General features: G+C 44.1%; 2 protein-coding genes and 1 pseudogene across 2 annotated transcripts; 2 read left to right on the forward strand and 1 right to left on the reverse strand.

Annotated features, from left to right (window-relative positions):
- The first annotated feature begins 6,650 nt into the window (after nucleotides 1-6,650).
- Nucleotides 6,651-7,631, forward strand: LOC107281808 (pathogenesis-related protein 1-like; annotated as a pseudogene).
- A 191-nt stretch (nucleotides 7,632-7,822) lies between these two features.
- On the forward strand, nucleotides 7,823-10,419 carry LOC107281807 (pathogenesis-related protein PRMS). Its single transcript, XM_015792497.3, has one exon. It carries the CDS (start codon nucleotides 9,661-9,663, stop codon nucleotides 10,312-10,314), a length of 654 nt encoding a protein of 217 aa, XP_015647983.1. The 5' UTR covers nucleotides 7,823-9,660; the 3' UTR covers nucleotides 10,315-10,419.
- Nucleotides 10,420-11,199: 780 nt separating this feature from the next.
- LOC107276442 (26S proteasome non-ATPase regulatory subunit 14 homolog) lies at nucleotides 11,200-14,055 on the reverse strand. Its single transcript, XM_026026875.2, has 6 exons — nucleotides 13,876-14,055; nucleotides 13,622-13,802; nucleotides 12,347-12,428; nucleotides 12,023-12,211; nucleotides 11,748-11,930; nucleotides 11,200-11,650 (listed from the first exon to the last, which is right to left on the reverse strand). The coding sequence occupies exons 1-6, from the start codon at nucleotides 13,991-13,993 to the stop codon at nucleotides 11,480-11,482; spliced, it is 924 nt and encodes a 307-aa protein (XP_025882660.1). The 5' UTR covers nucleotides 13,994-14,055; the 3' UTR covers nucleotides 11,200-11,479.
- Between the last annotated feature and the right edge of the window lie 657 nt (nucleotides 14,056-14,712).

The raw sequence follows: 14,712 nt of genomic DNA on the forward strand, positions 1-14,712 counted from the left end.
GGGGAACAAGAGGGGGAGAGATGGGGCCCGGAGCTCCTCGTCACGCGCCCACGCACGCACCGGTTCCTCCGGTGCTCGGCGGCGGACGGCGATGACAAGATCAGGTCGAGCGGCAACAAGGCGGCGACGGTGGTTCGGCGGCAATGGCGCGGTGGGTGTGGGGCGAGTGAAAACGAGAGAGGAAGGGGTTTGGGGTGGCTTGGGTTTTATAAGCGGAGGCGATGTCGGTTTGGGAGGGGAGAACCGACCTTGGTGGTCAAGCACTTGGCTGGCGGCAGCGGCAGTTTCGTGAGCAGTGCGAAAGCGGCGACGGCGTAGATGCGTTGGGCGGCGAAGGCGGTGGATCGAGCGGTGGAAAACGAACCGCGGGAGCGCGGGCTGGCGTGGTCAAGGTGGGGGCGGCGAGCTGGCGCGCGGCGCCAGGGCGCTCGCGGTCCATGGCGCTAGGGGCTAGGCGATGGATGCAGGGCACTGGTTCGGGAAAGGAAAAAGGGAAAAGAAGGGGGAAAAAGGGGAGCTTGACCATGCCGGTTTGGGAGAAGGAGGTGGGAGAGGGAGAGCAGCTGCTTCTCCCACTCTTGGACGTGTGTGGCGTGGAGTGGCGGGGGCCTTGGATGACGTCGACGATGACGGCGGCGGTCGGTTTGGCATGGAGCGGGGGCACGGCGGCAGCGCGTGGCGTCGGCGGCGCAAGGGCTGATGGCGGCGGCGATCGGCCGGTCGGCCACCTCGCGAGGCGCGCGCGGGAATGGGCGAAGGCGGTGGAGGTTTTGGGCGGCGACGGCGGGAAGCGGTGTCGGCGCGAGAGAGAAACAGAGGGAGCGAGAAAACGAGAGAGAGAGAGAGAGAGAGAGAGAGAGAGATCCTTCTCTCGGCGATGGCTCGTGCAGCGCACGTGAGGGAGATGGCAAAGGAGAGAGATGGGCTGGGGAGTGGATCCGGCCCATCCAAAAACACGGAGGAGGCAAAATAGACTTTTACAGAGAAGACTAATTTGGAGTGGATTCGAATTTGGGTTTTGGATTTGGATTTCGAATTGTTTCTTGGTCTTAGGGACACAAGGTGGTGTTAAGAAAGGAACTCAAATGGGAATCGGGAACAGGTATTTGGCAAGGATTTCAAGAGAGGATTTGAATTTCGGGATTTGATTTGGAGACTTGAATTGGAAGAGGAATTTGGATGAGGGGGAGGAGTCGACGAAGGGATTAAAAATGAGAATTGGTATTTTTGGAAACGGGAATAAGTATTTGGCGAGGATTCAAAAGGAGGCGATTGACGTTTGGAATAATTGAATCAGAATTGGAAATCTTGAGGTGGAGGATTTTGATTTTGATGAGAGAGAACAACGGGATTTGAATTGAGATCCACGGCACGACTTAGACTCTCACTCAAGAACGAAATTTTGGCATATAGGATTTTGCCGAATTAGTTTTTAACGTCTCGCGAAAAGCGCGGCGTTACTCGTGTGACATCCCGGCCTAGGGTTTAATAGGATTAATAGAATACTCATATCAACAAGTTGCAACTTCTTTTCCGGAAGCTGATGTCCAAAGAATTCTAGTGTTAAGCGTGCTTGGCCTGGAGCAATCGGGAAATTCTTCCCGGGTGCACACGAGTGAGGACAAAGTGTATAGAAAAGACTTGTGTTGGTCTGTGAGGGCAGTCTATGGCCTATAAAGCCAGGTGTAAGTGGGCCTGGCCTGGGGGAGAGACGGGACGTTACACCATCCTATGCTCGCACATGGTCATCCCTCCCCCCACCCCCCGGGCATTCTACAGCCGACTTCCGTGTTTCCTCTCAGCCTGGCTTGAAGGTCGCTTTTGCACTAATGAATCCTGACTCACCCGCTGATGCAGGCAACCAAAAATGTCGCTGGTTGCACGTGGAATGGGAGAAGTGTAGCCAAGCAAACATGTCCTAAAATAACGAGCCCAAACGAGTGTTGGAGCCAAACTAGCTAGTTATCCACCTATAGATATAACTAGTACCCCTTCATTCCCACTCGAACACAAGTATTCCCTTACCAGGATATCTATTCTTGGACCCCTAGAAATTGATGAGTTCAATTATAAAAAATTTAGATCTAAAACTCCTTTGAAATCCTCCACTTTTGCCCCATTCTAGTGTCTAATTCTTTAAATCATCGCGAAATTCAAGAAATAATCTCAATTAAAATAATCCCAGCCAAATGTATTTCCATTAAACTCCTAGAAACTACGAGTTAATTTGAATTCAAAAAAGGATTCAAAATATTCATTTTCATCTCAAAATCCTCTCCTGGAAAATTACCAGAGGAAGCTATTCATGTTGGGACAAACTTCATCCCTTTTCCCTGTCCCCGGCCCAATTGTTCGCTCCCTTCCTCCCTACCTTTTTTCAGAGGAAAAGGTACACCGAAAGTCCCGCAACTTGTCATTGAGTTATAAAAACATCCTCAAACCACAAAACCAGATATCTGGCGTCCCTTAACTAATCAAAACCAGTCAATAGGTCCTTCAGTAGATTTTGATCCCGGTTTTATCCGACGTGGCGTCTGAGTCAGCGTGGGACCAACGTGAGCCCCACATGTCAGGATGCCACATCATCTCACTTTTTCCCCTCTTCTCTCTCTTCCTCCTCTCTCTCTCTCTCTCGCAGGCCAGCCGACGAGTGGGCAAGAGACCGACAGGGCGTGGCGGGAAAGGAGGTCCAGCGACGCTGCGGCGGCGGCGATGCGGAGCATCCCGTCTTTGCCCTTTCTTTTTCTTTTCTCTTATTTTTTTCTTCTCTTTGCCGCGGGGGAGTAGCAATGCGCGGCGGCGAGCGGGGCTGAGCGGCGGCTAGCAGAGGCGGCGTGCGAGCGCGCGGCGGCCGGTGGAGCAGAGCGGCGGTGGCGGCAGGCGGGCGAGCGCGCGGTGGCCAATGGAGCAGAACGGCAACGGTCTGCCACCGGGGGGAGGAGCTGGGCGAGGGCGATAGCTGCCGAGCCACCACCTCCTCTGGGCCCCCGCCTTCGAGCTCCTCGCCGACGACCGTAGCCACCCCTTCTCCTCCCTTTCCACACGGTGGAGCTCGCCGGCGACGGCAGATTTGGCCTTGGGAGGAGCTCGCCGGCTTCCCCCAAATGCTCGATTACTCCGATCCGTTGCTCGGCTGAGGACCTGGAGCTGGTACAGTCCTGCTTTCCCTGCTCAGTTTTTGATTTCCCTTGTACCTACCTCGGCATTCCGCTGTCCGTTCGCAAGTTGCCGAAGGTGGCCTTGTAACCGCTTGTGAATAAAGTCTCCCATTGACTCCTGCCTTGGAAGGGACGACTTACCACTCTGGCTGGCCGTTTTGTGCTGGTCGAGTCGGTTCTCTCCTCCATTCCGGTCCATGTATCTATGGTGATCGGTCTTCCAGTCTGGGTTATTAAGGCCATTGACAAGAAACGGCGCACCTTCTTGTGGACGGGTACGAACTCGGCTCATGGGGGGGCAGTGTCAGGTGTCCTGGATGAACGTCTGTCATCCTAAAACCTACGGTGTGTTGGGGATCCCTGACCTCAGGGAGAGAAAAGGGGGGAGAGATATGACGTGGTATCCTGACATGTGGAGCCCATGTGGGTCCCATGCTGACTTAAGCCGCCACACGTCGGATAAAACTGGGGTCAAAACCACCGAATGACCCATTGTGATCGGTTTTGATTAGTTAAGGGATACCGAATATCTGATTTTGCTGTTTGAGGATGTTTTGTAACTAGATGACAAGTTTAGAGACCTTCGGTCTACTTTTTCCTTTTTCAGACCAACACTGGCCGGCCCAGGTCGTCCCCTTCTCTCTTCCCCTTCTAAATCCATTGCGGCCCGATTCTTTCCAGTCCAGTTGGCCTGCTATCCTTCTCCATTTCCGGCCCATCTGGTTCTTTCCTCTCACATTGCTTTGGACCACGTGGTAAATATAAGCTACTCGAAAGTCGAAACTCGAAAGCACGTACAAAATTACAAAGAGAGACTAGCTAATCTCGTATTTGGGAAATTTCTGTGCATGACATGGATCGATCGTCAGGACACGACGAGTCAACGACGTGCATATTCCCTCCGTACTCATAAAAAAAACGTTTAGGACAATGTTTAAATTAAATGTTAGAAATATAAATCATGAATAACTCTTAACTTATTGAGTTTGAAAATATAAAAATTATATAAATAGATTTGTCTTGAAAAATACTTTCATAAAAATATACATATATCACTTTTCAATAAATATTTTTATAGAAATAAAAAATCAAAGTTGTGTCTTGGAGACTGTCACTGTCAAAACGATTTCGTTTATGAGTAGCAAGGGAGTAGTTATCATCACGACCAGGCGTTGCATATATCACACGTCATTCGACCGGAATAAATCAAATTAAACGACCGCTCCTGTTGGCAACTGTAAACCTCAAAAGATTCACGACACGTACGCAAGACAAGATTGCATGCCTCATCTCTATGAATAATGCAAGCTAATTAGTTAGCTCTAGCTAGTTACCCTTCAATTAGTTTATACTTGTTGATTTTTCGCGCTTTAATTTGCTAGCTGCGAAACTTACTAAGCAATTTTTAATAATTTTTTTTACAGTCGAGCAAGGAGCATAAAGAAAAAAATGATGAAACGTCAGGATTTATCATACTTATTATAAAACAGACAAATAATATCCGCGCTTTAGTGTGAAACATATTGATAAGTATATGTTAAATATTATAAAAGTGATTGATAGATTTGTTAAAATATTGTAGAAATGATGTGAGGGATGATGATTAGATATGCTTGTATGTTGCTTTATAGAATTAAATAATTTGTAGATGTATATGATATTACATGCTTGCATGATGTTAAATATGTAATTACTGCTAGTGGTGATGATGTGACATGGTTAGCTTTAGACTTTTAGTGAGTTGTAACTTTATATAAACTATAGATTCATCACCTGCAGTGCTTTTGCTTAATATACTGAGGATTATACATACGGTTTAACCAGCTATATATTATATTCTTTTGCTCTTGGAGCTAGTATACTTGGCCAATAACTGTCCATTTATACTTGGAGTTTTTTTTTTCAAAATTATATCCATTAGCTGGGAAATTAATGTAGATTCCCAAATACATGTGAAATTATATCCATTAGCTGCAGTTGTTACACAATTTTTTTTGCTCTTTGCCTATATATAAATACTCCTACGTACATTCTTAAAAAGAAGATAAATTTAGTATAAGCAGACCAGGTACGTAGGTCACTTGAGTCGTTGTATCTGGGTCTTTTCTCATTAAATTTCTATGCATCAAGATCGATTGATCAACGACTTTGAATGGAGGCAATAGCGGCAGCTGCAGTTTTGCTGTTCGTTTGTGCTAACTATGACTATGACACATACTTAACCAGTTAAACACGACACAGCCGGTCCATAACTAATTTCTCCGTCCCATATTAAGTTTATTTTTATTTTTTTCCATTAGTCCCAAAATAAATTTATTTTTAGATCTAGTAATCATTTCATCGAATAAGAAAATATTTGTATTGAGTAGATAAAGTGAAATATAGTTTCATTGGGATTTGATAAAGTAGGGTATTTATAGTCTTTTTGTTTTTTATTTATATGTGTGAATTGGATAAAAAATAAACTTATTTTAAGGCAGAGGTGGTAGCTAATTAATCTTCAACTTCTGTATGTATGCGTGTACGCGGGGCTATGTAAACTAGTATATATGAACTAATTAAATTAAACCTCAAAATTTCCAAAGGGCATGAATGCACGTCCCTTTTCCAATTAACTGCCCTACTTATCGCGTGCGTGGAATTTTTTTTTTCATAAAGTAAATTCCAATGGAAGATGTCATTTTGTGCGTTTCGATCTGTCAAATAAACAACAAGGCATTTAATTGATAAATGGAATAGTCCGTATAATACATTGTTTTATTCTTATTGTTTCAAAAGCAATATATGTAATAGACAAAGTATATTAGAAACAAAGCACACATAGTTTCATCTAGATGAAACCCATTTAATTTCTCACTTTATTAATTTATTATCACACTAATTATAAAAAACATATATGACACCATATTTAATAGAGTACGTAAATTTCAAAAAAACTATATACACTCTGATCGAATTATCATAACCTACAAATTTAAGGTGATGTATCACAAAACTATAAATTTAACAATAAATTTATCTTAAAACTATAGATTTTAAGCTAATTATCACAAAACTACAGATTTAATAATAAAATTATCATAAATCTATTTATTTTGGGTTTTAAATCCTTCGCACTAATGCTATGTTGAATTATGGATAACAAAGTTTTGTGATTAAATTTATATTAACCATGTAGTTTGCGATAACTTTGTTAGTAAATCTATAAAACATTTCATCTTAAACATGTAATTTTGTGATAAATTTAGTGTTAAATCTTTAGTTTTATAATATATCGTAATTTGATCAAAGTACTTATAGTTTTGTGAAATTTACTCCATTTAATAAGAACAAAACTTTTATTATGTGTGGCCTAAGAGCTCTCTTCGGGATAAATTAATTTGACCAGAGAACATATGTACATTAATGCATGCACACAAGTCATCGAGCTAGCACTATAAATACCCGGCATATATGACCATACATAGCTCACTCCCACACCAGCCAATAAGCTTTAATTGTTATACATACATAACAATCTATTTGCTTAATTAACTGGTGTGTTAAAGCTTAATTACTTAACATCATATCAATGGCAGGGTCGTCATCACCAAGCTGCAGGGCTGTAGCCTGCTGCGTGTTCGTCGTAGCTGCAATAATGGTTGCAGCGGCCATGGCGCAGAACTCGGCGCAGGACTTCGTAACCCGCACAACGCGGCGAGGTCCGACGTCGGGGTGGGGCCGGTGAGCTGGGACGACACGGTGGCGGCGTACGCGGAGAGCTACGCGGCGCAGCGGCAGGGCGACTGCGCGCTGGAGCACTCGGACTCCGGCGGGAAGTACGGCGAGAACATCTTCTGGGGCTCCGCCGGCGGGGACTGGACGGCGGCGAGCGCGGTGTCGTCGTGGGTGGCGGAGAAGCAGTGGTACGACCACGACAGCAACAGCTGCTCGGCGCCGGCGGGGAGCTCGTGCGGGCACTACACGCAGGTGGTGTGGAGCAACTCGACGGCGATCGGCTGCGCCCGCGTCGTCTGCGACAACAGCCACGGCGTCTTCATCACCTGCAACTACTCGCCGCCGGGCAACTACAACGGCAAACCGCCCTACTAATTGATTAGTATTACTACTGAGCTCATCGTACGTATATATACGGCTAATTTATACTACATCTATTTCAGCTTATAAGACTTTCTAGTATTGCCCACATTCATATAGATATTAATGAATCTAGGCGCATATAGAGCAATGCTAGAAAATCTTATAGTATGAATCGGAGGAAATTAATTCTATATACGCTGATCCGGCCAGCTGCAGGAGGACTATGTACGTGTAGTATGTAGTCCTTGTTTTTATTTTTACAATTTACACACAGTTCGCATGGTTAATTATATACGTGCATGTACGTACGTATAAGCATGTGCATACGTATATATATGTTTGTACTTGTGCCGGTGGGAATAAAGCCGTCAGCCATGCTAAAGTTTAGACTCACGTCAAGGGTTGGGATAGCAAGAAAAGCCTCAATCCTCATATGTGTCGCAGTGTCGGTATCCTCTAGCTTGATACATGTATCAAGTCATTTTATATGCCGATCATGAAGCTACTGCAGAAAAAAAAAAACTACTTCAGAATGGATATTGTACAATTCCAAATGAGTATAAGCTATGGTCATTATACTTAAAATAGCTTGTCATGTTAAGAGAGGTGATAATTAAGACCCAGGTAATCGCATCTTAATGATCCAGGCATAAAAAATCACACAATATATATGAATCCACAACGAACTACCATTGACAGTTCAGAGAAATATGTGTGTTAAGGCCTTTTTAATTTGTACGAAAAGCATAGGAAAATTGGTGAATTCCAAGGTTATTGAAATAAAGGATTAAGTCCTATAATTTCTTTTAAAGTCCTATGGAATGGACAATTATAGAGACTTTAGAAAAAAAATAAACATGAGGTTCTACCTCGTGTTTTATTCTTCCCATGATTCTGAATTCATGTGTATCTTATGTGTCGACCAAATGACGATTTAGAAACTTTATGTGTTTTTTATTCCTATAGAAATTGCGGGCATTGGTATCTCGTAACCGTCGTCGCTCATGTACAACCTTGCCGCTCGGAGCTCGCCCCCTTACTACGGATCTAGTTTGAGGAGGGAGTCTGTGGTCGACGAGAGAGATGATGCCAACAACATCTATAGGAGAAGAGGAACAAGATATGGTGGCGATAAACTCATATAGGCGTCGGCTGGAGTTGCTGAAGAAGAGGTGGTGGACACGACGGCTCAAGCAGCAACAGAGATGGTAACTAGGATATGTTGACCCCTATGCATCTCCTATGCCCGCCCATCCCATGTTCGCACATGCTCAACCCCACGTTAGCATGAGCCAGGCCTAGCTAAGGAACCACGGCCGATTTCCACGTTTTCTCTTAGCCTGGCTTGGAGGTCACTTTTGCACTGATGATTCCTGACTCACACGCCGATGCAGGCAACCAAACACGTCGTTTGCAAGACATCCCCTGGTGCAGCCAAGCAAACACGTCCTAAGATAACGAGCTCAAATGAGTGATGGAGCCGAACTAGCTCGTTATCCCCCGTAGATATTAACTAGTACATATCCAGCTCGATTGATTGGACTGACGCTACCATGCATCTTGACCCGGCTGATGAGTTAACTGCAAAGGGATCGATATAATTCGTTGGCCATGTGCATGCAATACGTGTAGAACTAATTAATTAATTAAGAAGAAGACATGGCATCTCGAAACCAGACTCGACCGATCGAGCACATTGCATTGGACGGGCAGTTTGATAAATTTTATTGAGCCAGATCGATCAATCTATAGCTAGCTAGCTAGCAAAAGAAATGAAGAGTAGTGTGTGCGGGCAGAGAGAGAAAGATGTGTTGACCCCATCAAGTAAACTTTTGGAATTTAATCGGGATTCGGGACAGAATTGGATTATATTGCCCCCGTTAAAAAAAATCAAACAGTGGTAATATTTAATTTCGTTCGTCAATTTTCTTCCATTACAAATCTAAAGTTTTAGACTCCCTTCCGTCCCAAAATATAAGGCGTAACTATGATGTTACATAATACAATGTGTGCACACACCATCGATGCATCCAATTAACTAGCACATCTCTATCCCTTAAATTCATTTTTTTAAAAATAAAATTCTTCACTCTCATTGGGTGCATGCATTTGTATTTATTAGAATGCTCCAAACAAAAAGGTGGTAATAATTTTTTTCTCGGTGTTTGCATTGGTGGTTGCATCTTATATATTTTTTTATGATGGAAGTATATTAGATAGATTAGTATGTAATATGAAAAGACGAATATATTCTTCCTTAAGACAAATTTGTTTTGAGACGGAGGGAGTATCATACGCTTTCCGTACGTACATAAATGATACTAACGTCTAGAAATGCTTATGTTATATTACAGTATATATTTTGCGACTCTAGTTATATTTTGAAACGGAGAGAACAAGTATATGAAAGTATACAGTACATATGCAGAAGTCGTCGAGCCAGTACCAGTACAGTAGTATAAATATACCTGTGGGCAGATATCGAATAATACATCTCTCTCTCTCCATATATATTGGACTAGCTAAGGTTTGGTCTGTTCAAGTGCTGCAAATTAATATGGCGTGGTTATCATCAAGCAGCAGGCTAGCCCCTCTCTGCCTGTTACTGTTAGTGGCTGCGTCACTTGCGGTGGCGACGCCGGAGGACTACCTGAACCCGCACAACGTGGCCAGGGGCAACGTGGAAGTGCCGGCGGTGGTCTGGAACGACACTGTGGCGGCGTTCGCGGAGGAATACGCGGCGGATCTGTACGCCGGTGGCTGCCATCTGCAGCCTTCGTCTACCGAGGACTACGGGGAGAACCTGTATTTCAACTCCGATCAAAGCTCGACGGCGGCCGACGCCGTGGCGTCGTGGGTGTCACCAACACTTGATGGTGACTGGTACCACCACGACACCAACACCTGCACGGCGCCGGCGGGGGAGTCGTGCGGCCACTACACGCAGGTGGTGTGGTACAACTCGACGGACATCGGCTGCGCCACCGTCGTCTGCGAAACCGGCGACAACACCGGCGTCGTCGTCGCCTGCAACTACTGGCCGCCGGGCAACATCCCCGGCGAATCCCCCTACTAAAAGAATCCCTAATGAGATGTTCAAGCATATGGCGGTTTGCGTTTAATTCTGAGATTTGCTTTCCTTTGTTACGTTAACTCTGAATTTGTCATGGGCTTGTGTTAATTAATTTCCCACTCGAGAAAATTTACTTCAATTCACTGGTTACCGACAAAAACCACCTGCAGGTTGTATGAACATCTGTGTAAGTAAGATACCATCATCAGGAATAAAGTATATCGTATTTTGATCTAGTGGTTCAAATTAAACATATTCTTGGAGGAATATATACATGTACTAGATGTTGTATTGATAATTCCAGATTTTAAAACTATTGTCAATGTACTAAAGTAGCTTCTCGCATGATAAGACTTGTAGTAGATGATAAGAGCCAGATCAATTAGTATGACTTTGATACAACTTGACATACAATTAGGATTTCAAATTTATTTTCAGATCATCATTCGCCATTTTTGCACGTCTCCCGTACGTGATTAAAAATTGCGTGCCATCATAGACAAAATTAAAAATATTTGACCTGATTAATTAACAACGCACAAGTGTTCAATTTGCACGTTCACCAGCATGCTTTGTTTGCAGCGATTAATATAAAATGAAGGTGCATTGATTGTATATGCAGAGATGGTAATACTGAAACTAAATAATTGATGGAACTACTGTTAGAAGCACAAAAATATTTTCAGATAAATTGTGTACATTTATTCTTCATTGATTTCATTCAGACATTGTCCATATACTCGGTGGAGAGAGAAGCTAAACGTAAAGCAGAGTACACTTCAGTACATGGGACAACGTACTCCTGAATGAAATGGCAAAATTTCACATCACAAAAGGCAGTCATATGTAAAACCATCACATATGCATGACAAAATTTCAGAGTAGAACTGCAATTTGCAACAATTACAACAAGTCTTCTTCCGGAAGCGAATGTATGGAACAGTATAAGAGTGTTTTTGTCTATCACAAACACGAAGCATATGCATTGCTAAGACTGTACCATATCAGAACTGAGAACAGCAGGGAATTCCTATGTACATGGTAGAACTCAGGTGTAAACCAGTAGAACAATGCCTAATTCTGTGTCAGTTTTCACTGTACTTCTGTAAACTTTCTGTTAAAGCGACCAAGCAATCAGAAGGAGCTATGGTATGGATGCCTTGATTATTCAGAAGGAAGACCAAGCCAACATCATTCCAAAAATCTGAAGTATGCATGCACTCATCAGGTTTTTAAGCTCTTCAAGATGATTTTCTGCGTCAGGCGGATTCTCAGGTGCATCACTCTCTTGCATTTCCTCCTCGTTCTGGTACTTGGTGAGTAGATCAATCAGCATTTCCTGCCCAATAAGCAAATGTCAACACAAGAACAAAGCAGACGTTGAGATTATCTTTCCAAAAACTAAACAAAGCTCATGTGCTTGCATCCTTGCTTACTTCAACATTCTTCTTCTCAGATTCACTCATAACAGGAAACTGACACAGACTCCTGCAATCCTCACTAGACGAACCTTTGCTTCCCATCTTGTCCATGCTTTTCAAAATATTTATCTCAAGGTCATTCTTCCGATGGCTTATCAGAATCGAGTAGAACACTGAGGCCAATCCTTGTGCAAATATCTGAAAATGAGAAAGATGGAGAAGGTAAGATGGACGGCACATGACTTGACTCTTGAGCATTAAGATCAAGGATGCTTGGGTTGTTAATTTACGTCCAACTCGAAGAACGGTTTCTCATCTTCCGCTACGCTGTAGTACTCTCGATTCAGTGCTCCAACATTGGATGAAGTTTCATGATAAGAGGTCACTGATCGAAATGCATTCATCGTAAAATTCCCCGTCGCACTCTTGACAGGGTCCACAGCAACAAGTATTGCTCTGGGGTTCAGCTGTTCAAAGGCCTGCAGATTGAGATTTAAGTAGTCGATGGCTTTACAGAATTGCTTTTACCAGACAGGCGTCAATGGTTCAAAACTTTAGCAGAGGCACGGTTTACATATTGACAATAATGTGACACAATGAACATAGCAACATACCTTGTGAAAAACAGAATCATGATTGGAGGGACGGCCATAGAAGCCAGGGTTTGAGCGGTACCACCCCACAACACCTTCGAGCCTGTAAATCATAATGTGCTTCAGTGCATTTTGTTTGCTAGGATAGCATTACCACATCAAACTGATGTGGAAACTGATCCATGAAAGGTACAGCCCCTTGGCAGAACTAACTGGTTGTGCATTTTCACCAAGTGAACAGGTTAGCTTGCATCTGACCATCTGTACTGAACATAATGTACTGAAACTAATATTACACTTTACCGAAAATATCATGCTAACTACTTTCCATCCACCACAAGCTCTCAGTCACACAATACATCACACCAGGAATTTACCATATTAGTGGACATAAAAATAAACTGAGGGTAAACAATCAAATCCGTAATGTGCAGAAAATAAGAGGACAGATAATTGAAACAGACAGACTTAATAACAAACAGCAGACGCATCAAGTAAACAGATGCTGAAGGTTCCCTGGCTACAGAACTGAAGTTATGAATTCTTGCAGATACAAACAAAACATTAAGTCAAGGCATACAGAAAGATCAGCCCCAAGAATTGTGTCAACTAGTGTCCTGGTCAATTGATCGAACGCCTATATGGCATTACATCACCCTGACTCCTGATTGCACAATTTTATTGACAAATCTTGAAGACATTGAACTGCATTGCTACATATGATACATTTCATCTGTTGGTTCTCAGTTCATTATTGAAATTAAAATGCAGAAAACGATTCTGGGGATTAACATTTCAACACCTCAGATCAAGAATCTCTCCATCCAAACAAGAAGCGAAAAACAGATGGGTTCATGGTACAGAACTCAAGCTCTGAATTCTTGCAGAACTGTGCCCCAAAACAAAAGATTAAATCAGGGCATACAGAAAGTGCATCCCCAAGAATCGTGCCATGTAGTCTCTTGGTCAATTGGTCGAACACCTGATGGCTAAACATTACCCTGACGCATGAGTCCACGATTTTACTAACAAATCCTGAAGAAATTGGACGGCATTGCTACATACGATGCATTTCACCAGTTGATTCCCCGTTCTTTAATGAAATTAAAATGCAAACGACGATTCTGAATATTACGGTTAGAACATTTCAACAACTCAGATCAAGAATCTCACCACCGAAACAAGAAGCGGTGAACATGGTGAGGCAAGAGCACGGAGGTTGGTAAGCAAGGCAAGAAGAAACCACGACTCGACCAAGAACACAAGAAGAAGAACAGATCAGCGCGCGCTCGTTACCTGTCGGTTTTGTTGAGCATGGCGAGCATGCCCTCGATGTAGCGGGGGTCGATGGCCTGGGTGAAGGCCCCGCCGCCGGCGCAGCGCGGCAGCGGGAAGGCGTCGACGACGCGCACCGAGAAGCCGTCCACCTCTTCGCCCAGTATCACCCCCATCGCCGCCACGGGCGAGTCCCGCGCCGCTGCACGTCGCGCCGCACATGAGCACCGAACCCCAAAGAAACACAAGGTGTTCGACGCGCGTCGCGCGTGTACCGTGGACGAGGATCTTGAGAAGCGCGAGCGGCGAGACGTAGGCCGTCTGGGAGGTGCCGTGGACGGGGGAGTCGGGGCCGAGGAAGGGGGCGTCGGCGGCGGCGGCGGCGGCGGCCATGGCGGTGGCGGTGGCTTCTTCGCGCGCGCGCCGCTCTGCTCTGCTTCTGCTGCTCCGCTCGCGGGTGGAGGCGGAGACGGGGAGGAGGAGAACTTTTATGGGCCCAATCCGTCAGCTTTTGGGCCGAATCGCTGTGCTCTCGGCCCATGTAATTTGGGCCCGTGTAAATTGTATGGGAGTTTATGGGCTGGGCCCAGATTTGGTCTTCTGGCTAAAAAAAACTCATAGTAGTACATTTCTTCATGCACGCAGAGTTTTTTTTTTTTAAGACTGGATGCAAACTTTCAGAGTTATTTTCTCATTTTTGAGAAACACGGTAAAAAAAAACGCAGGTGTTCATGACATGTGTATATTTATCCGAATGCACACAAGTATACATGCTACCCCTATGAACACATATGAAAGACTGCCAAAATATGTTGATATTGATGAAATCACTATGCGTCGCGTTGTCGATTGGTACGATCGCCTATCAATGAAATAATAAATAGCCGTAAATACAAACACCCATGTCAAGTTTAAACCTGAACTTGGGTCGGCTGGTTTCATCGTAAGAACATAATCAATTGAGCTATTCTCATTTCGCCAGATGTGCACGATTATTAGCCATCTAAATAAGTACTGAACGTGTTCGTACACGTTCTCCGGCCGTCGGACGGGAAATATGTCCACCTTTCGTTTTCATTACTGACAGCAAATTTCACAATCTACGGAGCAAA

The sequence above is a fragment of the Oryza sativa genome, chromosome 7 (assembly GCF_034140825.1).
Source record: "Oryza sativa Japonica Group chromosome 7, ASM3414082v1".
NCBI lineage: Eukaryota > Viridiplantae > Streptophyta > Magnoliopsida > Poales > Poaceae > Oryza > Oryza sativa.

Bases quoted from the DNA above. Each gene is read 5' to 3' on its own strand.
- LOC107276442 (XM_026026875.2), bottom strand. From the start codon at position 13,993: ATGGCCGCCGCCGCCGCCGCCGCCGACGCCCCCTTCCTCGGCCCCGAC. The intron at 12,212-12,346 runs GTATGTTGCTAT...CTCAATCTGCAG, and splicing joins ATGATTCTGTTTTTCACAAG to GCCTTTGAACAGCTGAACCC. The intron at 11,931-12,022 runs GTAAATTAACAA...TCTCATTTTCAG, and splicing joins AACCGTTCTTCGAGTTGGAC to ATATTTGCACAAGGATTGGC.
- LOC107281807 (XM_015792497.3), top strand. From the start codon at position 9,661: ATGCAGAAGTCGTCGAGCCAGTACCAGTACAGTAGTATAAATATACCT.